The sequence below is a fragment of the Sinocyclocheilus rhinocerous genome, unplaced genomic scaffold (assembly GCF_001515625.1).
Source record: "Sinocyclocheilus rhinocerous isolate Xijiao unplaced genomic scaffold, SAMN03320098_v1.1 scaffold1048, whole genome shotgun sequence".
Lineage (NCBI taxonomy): Eukaryota > Metazoa > Chordata > Actinopteri > Cypriniformes > Cyprinidae > Sinocyclocheilus > Sinocyclocheilus rhinocerous.
The window spans coordinates 788,127-795,024 of record NW_015649578.1 but is presented as its reverse complement, the minus strand read 5'-3'; the positions used below and the strand labels follow the sequence as shown (position 1 = coordinate 795,024).

At 39.8% G+C, this 6,898-nt stretch overlaps 2 protein-coding genes across 2 annotated transcripts in view; both read left to right on the top strand.

Annotated features, from left to right (window-relative positions):
• The window catches only part of LOC107710780 (peroxisome biogenesis factor 10-like), a 1,832-nt gene extending 891 nt beyond the window's left edge, over positions 1–941 (top strand). The window contains exon 2 of the mRNA XM_016515627.1: positions 620–941. Within this exon, the coding sequence (XP_016371113.1) occupies positions 620–855 (236 nt within the window). The 3' untranslated portion in view covers positions 856–941. The remainder of the gene's footprint in view (positions 1–619) is intronic.
• A 19-nt stretch (positions 942–960) lies between these two features.
• On the top strand, positions 961–4,812 carry LOC107710779 (peroxisome biogenesis factor 10-like). The gene is made up of 4 exons (XM_016515626.1): positions 961–1,340; positions 3,293–3,465; positions 4,192–4,324; positions 4,414–4,812. Exons 1-4 carry the CDS (start codon positions 1,029–1,031, stop codon positions 4,480–4,482), a joined length of 687 nt encoding a protein of 228 aa, XP_016371112.1. The 5' UTR covers positions 961–1,028; the 3' UTR covers positions 4,483–4,812.
• The last annotated feature ends 2,086 nt before the right edge of the window (positions 4,813–6,898 follow it).

The window sequence follows — 6,898 nt, the reverse complement described above, 5'->3', positions numbered from 1 at the left end:
AAATACCATCTAAACTTTTCTAAAGACAGTAAGTTCCCCTCAGACATGCATTCATATAAACTCCTACACCTAAATGAATCGCGATTTGTTTAGCATCTCAACCAGTTTGAATAGTCACATATTTGAATCGATTTTCAACCGGCTCGCGGTTAATCGTTACATCCCTACTGATTGATCTTAAAATATGTCAGTGCCCTTGTTTTGTGTCGAGATGCTTACCAGTAATGTTTTTTTAAGGCATGCTTATAAAAATGACTTAAATGTGCTAATTTAACTGTGGCCTAATCCTGGCTTAACCTAAACCCTGTCTGTGAAACCAGGCATTAACACTTAAAACCATGAAAAACCTAAACTTGATAAATGTAAATGAATATTTGAAATGTTTCCTTGGCAACTAACTTAAATATGTTTTAAGTTCTAAAATTGCTAAAACTAAAACTGAAATAAAATAAAGCTGTATAATATAACACTGGTGCACAGTATACATACTACATACTGCAAGAGTAGTATCCTATTCTGAATTTTTATTTAAAAAGAGGGAAAATCCTGTTTTCCATTATACATCCCCTTTAATAGAGCTGTTTGTTCAAAGATTTTTTTTTTTTTTTCTTTTCTTCAGGTTCCAAACGTTGGTTTCAGTGGAGAAAGGAAATTGAATTACTGTCTGATCTGACCTACTATGTCTTAACAACTTCATCTGGTGAGTTACTATCAGACGCTGGGCGAGGAGTATGTCAGCATCATCCAGGTGGACCCCAGCAAGAGAAGAATCCCCTCGCGGATGCGCAGAACCGCACTCATCGTCTGCCACACAATTGTGCCTTATCTTTTGGACAAGGTCTTGATCTGCATTGAGAATGAGCTGGAAGCAGAAGCACCTCAGACGAGCAGAACCTGGAGGCCGTTATCACATGTGCGGCTGTGGATTCAGAGAGCAGTAGGGATGCTGACGGAGCTATCAGACGCTGGGCGAGGAGTATGTCAGCATCATCCAGGTGGACCCCAGCAAGAGAAGAATCCCCTCGCGGATGCGCAGAACCGCGCTCATCGTCTGCCACACAATTGTGCCTTATCTTTTGGACAAGGTCTTGATCTGCATTGAGAATGAGCTGGAAGCAGAAGCACCTCAGACGAGCAGAACCTGGAGGCCGTTATCACATGTGCGGCTGTGGATTCAGAGAGCAGTAGGGATGCTGACGGAGTCCCAGAGGAAGGCTCTGATTCCGCTCGTATTTGCCCTGCAGCAAGGGATCACACTGCTGTACAGACTACATGTGGCCCTCTTTTACATCACTGGAGCCTTTTACCACATTGGCAAAAGAACTGCGGGTGTCAGTTATGTAAGTATTTGTTAGGGATTATTATCGGAATCGGCCGATAATGGCTTAAAATGTAAATATCGGCATCGGCCCGATATGAAAAATCATGCCGATATTTTACCAGAATGGTGATTCGATTCACTATTTTTGGATCGCAGCATTTAATCTGAGAATGCAAGTACAGAATAACGTGTCCGGTGTGCGATAGAGTTATTTACGTAGGGGGCGCTGTTGGCCTACTTGTAATAAAATGAAAAAAACATAACACAGATTTGTTCATTAATGTGTAATATGTTTTTTTTTCGCCAAACGGATTATGAAAACTTAAATACAAGGAGCTCTAAAAGATTTTCAGGATTTTTAAAACTCCTTTGCTTTAGACCATCTACAAAAATGTTGCCACTGCATCTGTCTGAAAAAAAAAGACAGTGATTGATTTATTGTTATTTTCAAAGCTTTCAATGTACTCTCAGTATTAAAGAACTCCGTTATTGTTTATTTAATTCTAACAAGTAGGTTTTTGTTAGAAACGAACCGAAATTAAAAATAATTTGTTTATAATCTCTGCACAGGAGAGACTTGGTGTTGTTTCCAAACAAAGGGAAATATATCGGTATCGGCTATCGGCCAAAATGTGTTGAAAAATACTGGCATATTGGCAAAAATCCAATATTGTGCATCCCTAGTATTTGTTCTTTAGCTATTATAAAATCCGTAATGTTGGAATAAGATCCTATATGTTGTATTAATAAATCACAGTAATACAGCAGAGGATTTATGTTAAATTATTTCTTTCTTAAATTCTAAAAAGTACTGTATGAGAGCAAAATACCATGGTACTTCAGTACACACTAAGGCACTAAATAATAACCATATTCATGTGTCAAAGTGTTTACATTGTACTCCAATGTGCTTCACAGAATACTGTGGTATTACCATGGTAACATGTCCAAAACATGCTAATATCTTGGTACCTAGTCTTTAAGTGATTGATTGCTTTAAAAACACCCACTTTTCACCATATCATTGTAGCATTTGGTTCTGAGGCTTTTCTTCCCCATTCAACCAATTCCTGATCATTAAAATCAAGGATCACTTTTTTATTTAGAATACTGTGGTATTACCATGGTAACATGTCCAAAACATGCTAATATCTTGGTACCTAGTCTTTAAGTGATTGATTGCTTTAAAAACCCACTTTTCACCATATCATTGTAGCATTTGGTTCTGAGGCTTTTCTTCCCCATTCAACCAATTCCTGATCATTAAAATCAAGGATCACTTTTTTATTTTTCTTATTGAATATCCTGTTTTACTCACTACCATTCAAAAGTTTGGGGTCAGTAAAAATTATTTTTTCTTTTTAAAAAATTATGTTTTTCAGACATTTATTTGATCGAAAAATACAATAATATGACCAATAATATTCGAAAATAATAAACAGTAATATTGTGAAATATTATTATAATTTTAAATAACCGATTTCTATGTAAATATGTCTTAAACTAATTTATTTCTGTGATGTAAAGCTGAATTTTCAGCATCATTACTCCAGTCTTCAGTGTCACATGATCCTTCAGAAATCATTCTAATATGCTGATTTGCTGCTCAAGACACATTTCTGATTATTATCAATGTTATAAATAGTTTTATATTTTGTTGGAAACAGTGATACAGTGAACAGTGATTTTTTTTTTACCAGAATTTTTGGATAAATAGAAAGTTAAGTTAAGTTTATAAAGTTAAGTTAAACAGCATTTATTTGATATAAATAATAATATAATATATATAAATATATATTAAATATATAATAATATAAATCTTTTGTAATATTCTAAATGTATTTACTGTCACTATACATTTCTTTCAGGGAAGAAAAAATACTGACCCCAAACTTTTGAACAGTATTGTACGTCAAATTACTGAAATGTCAAAGTTGGATTTGTGTGAGCGTGTTTATGTGTTTGCTTTAGCTGAGAGTGGGAAATGTGGCTGGCGATGACCCACGGATCAGTAACAGTTACCGTCTGCTGGGGGCTCTGTCTCTTCTGCAGCTGGGCATCACTCTCACACTGCAGTTTAACAACCTCAGGCAGAGACAGAGAGCTCGACACGAGTGGAAACAGCACAGAAACCTGCTCCCCAGGTAGCGCTCTATACAATCATGGCCTACATTTGACAAATGCTTTTCAGCTTTTTCATAAAACACTCTTTCAATAGAAAAAAGACCTGTATTGCCCTAAGGCTTGTTCCTTTTACTGCTGTTTCCCCCATTTTTTTTTTTTTGGTGGGTCATTGTCGTAATATAACTATTTATTTTATTAAATTTTTTCTTGATTTTTTTTTACAAAGTCAAAAAAAAAAAAACTAGGTGTCCTAAGATCATAATTAAGGTCAGTGTGGTGTAACCATAATAGCAGGATGCCATGATGAAATCCATAAATCAGAAATTATTTCACAGAAAGGACCCTCGATCACTGTGTGTCATCATAAGTAAATATTTTAAAAATATATAAAATATTGCAACCTTTTTTTCCGTTGTGGGCTAATTCAGGTTATCAAATTGTAAAACCCCAAACTTTAAAATTTTGTTTGAAGGTTATTTCTTTTACTTGATGGTTACATCACTTTTTCACATTTTTGAGTTATTAAAGCAAAAATGGTATAATTACTTATAGAAAAAAAAATGTATAAATATGTTAAGAAGCAGAATGAAACCAGAATGGATTTAGATATTGCATTTGGATGACTTGGCACAGAATATTAACCATTGTTCTTATTTGTCTTTTACCGTTTTTTTTTCTTCTTCATTAGTTTTGTGGTTGTGGTTAGTTTTTGTGGTTGTTCAGGTATTCTCTGTTTTTCCTTTCAGTCATCAGGTCAGCCAGTCGTCGTCTCGTTCCTCGCGCTGTGTCTTGTGTTTGGAGGAGCGCAGGAACACCAGCAGCACTCCCTGTGGTCATCTCTTCTGCTGGGAGTGCATTACTGAGTGGTGCAATACCAAGGCAAGACTTTTATATAACGTAATGCAGTGGTGTAAGGTTCAACATTACTGATGTCTGATCAGTCATTTTCTTTGTTGCTCTCATTATAAACTGAATGCCCGCTGTGTCGAGAGAAATTCCAGCCTCACAGATTGGTTTTCCTGAGAAACTACAACTAGACCGTGGGATGATCAAGACTAAGAGAATTTAACTCTGTTTGCATTAGTTTTTAACAATTGCATGATGTGGAAATGACTGTGTATTTTGTACAAAATGCACAAAAGAATACAAATTTATTCCTGTAATTTAATTTGTTGATTATGCAGATTATTTAATGGCAATTGTAACATTCCTCAAATAAAATAAGTCTGTAATATTTTTTTATAGAACTTGGTGTTTGTATTGCTTCACACAGTTTTACATCTCTTTCATCACGCATAAAACTCATCATAAAGATGAGACAATCTACTGAAAACAAATTGCGTGTGTCATTGTTCGATGACAACTTCGAACTGCATCCTCTAGGGGTCGCTATGGGGAATGCCTTCAGTGTGACCGGTGTCTGAAGCATACATCTAAAAACTACAATAACATTGGCCGGCGACAGCCTATGACGTCATTACCCTGCGCGATCACAGTATAAAAGGGCGCCGGGATAACACATCATCTTCTTCTTCGTCTTCACTGACCGTTTGTTTATGTTAGTGTTAAGCTAAACAAGACTAGGAGTGCATGTTCTCTCGCCAGAAGCTTTGCTCTGATACCCGCAGTTTCACATAGCTCGTGTGCTGTGTGTGTGTGGTGAAGAGCAAGCGCGTTCAGCTCAGTTGGATGTGCTCTGCATTCATTGCTTATTTCTTGTAAGGGATAAGCATGAAGACGCACGTCTCACGAGATGACTTGTGCTCATCGTGATGCATTCGCGGGACTACTGAGGGGGAGGTGAGTACTTCACCATTTACCTGAGTTGGCAGATAGCGTTTGCATGAGTGCGTTCGCCTCTCGCGGGAATAGCGATGCATTCGCGGCAGCAGTTTTCATTCGCGCTTGATTTCCAAGGTAATCTAGCGGTTGGGCGGAGCGTGTTTCGCTCCCGCGGGAGCTGAATGCATGCTGCGCATTGCGTTGCGGTGAGAACATGGAAAGGACCTGACGGGAAATTTCTCCCTATCAGTAATTTCCTTTTGTTTATAGGAAGTGTATAGTGTGGGTATGACTGCAGTTGTTGGACAGATGATTTATATCATGTCCTTCTCAGATAACCACATTATACTGCACTCCGGCTTGAAGTTAACCCTTCTTGCCCCACGTATGATGAGCTGCTTGAGGTTATGGATCACGCACACCTCAGCATTCATTGCTTATTTCTTGTGAGGGATAAGCATGAATTGAACGCGCTCGTCTCACGAGGAGACGGCTTGTGCTCATCGTGATGCATTCGCGGGACTACTGAGGGGGAGGTGAGTACTTCACCATTTACCTGAGTTGGCAGATAGCGTTTGCATGAGTGCGTTCGCCTCTCGCGGGAATAGCGGCGCATTCGCGGCAGCGGTTTCCGTTCTCGCTTGATTTCTGAGGTAATCTAGCGTTTGGTCGGGAGCTGAATGCATGCTGCATGTTGCAGCTGCGGTGAGAACATGGAAAGGACCTGACGGGAAATTTCTCCCTATCAGTAATTTCCTTTTGTTTATAGGAAGTGTATAGTGTGGGTATGACTGCAGTTGTTGGACAGATGATTTATATCATGTCCTTCTCAGATAACCACATTATACTGCACTCCGGCTTGAAGTTAACCCTTCTTGCCCCACGTATGATGAGCTGCTTGAGGTTATGGATCACGCACACCTCAAGGCTGCCTCGATGAGCGTTTTCTTTCTAGCCATAGCCCTCCAGCTCAGGTGAGCCTTCCATTCCTTCCCGATCTTCATGTGGAGATCGAGAAGGCTTGGAAAAATCCATTCTCGTCCCGCATCCACAGATTCCAGCATACTAGTTATGCCAACATCGAGGGGATGCGTGAGAATGGTTATGGAAAGATGCCCCCTGTTGAAGAGACGCTGGCCTGCTATCTCTCCATGGGGGAGACATCTTCTCTTAAGGCTCCCTTCCTGCCATCCAAACCCCTTCAGGATACATCTCGTTTGAATGGCAGGGCATACGCGGCAGCAGGTCAGGCTGCAGCCTCGTTGCACACTATGGCGGTGCTTCAGGCTTATCAAGCTGATCTGCTGAAAGTGGATAAAGGCAGGGTCTATCCTCTGATGAGGTGGCTGAGTTGCGTCACACCACGGATCTTGCTCTCCGTGCCGCTAAACAGGCCGCCACTGCCATTGGCAGATCCATGGCGGCCATGGTGGTTATGGAGAGACATCTGTGGTTGAGTCTGGTGGATATCGGGTTGAAAGAGAAGGGCTTTCTTCTTGATGTGCCGGTTTCCCCTTCTGAGCTTTTCGGCACTTCCGTCGAGACGGTGGTCGTGAGGTTTAAGGAGCCTGAGTCATGCGCGGGAGCCATGGTTGGTGAGTACGATCCATTTTTATCTTCTCTACTGCTAGTTCTTGTGTATTCGATGCTAGCCTTTCTCTGCAGCGCTAC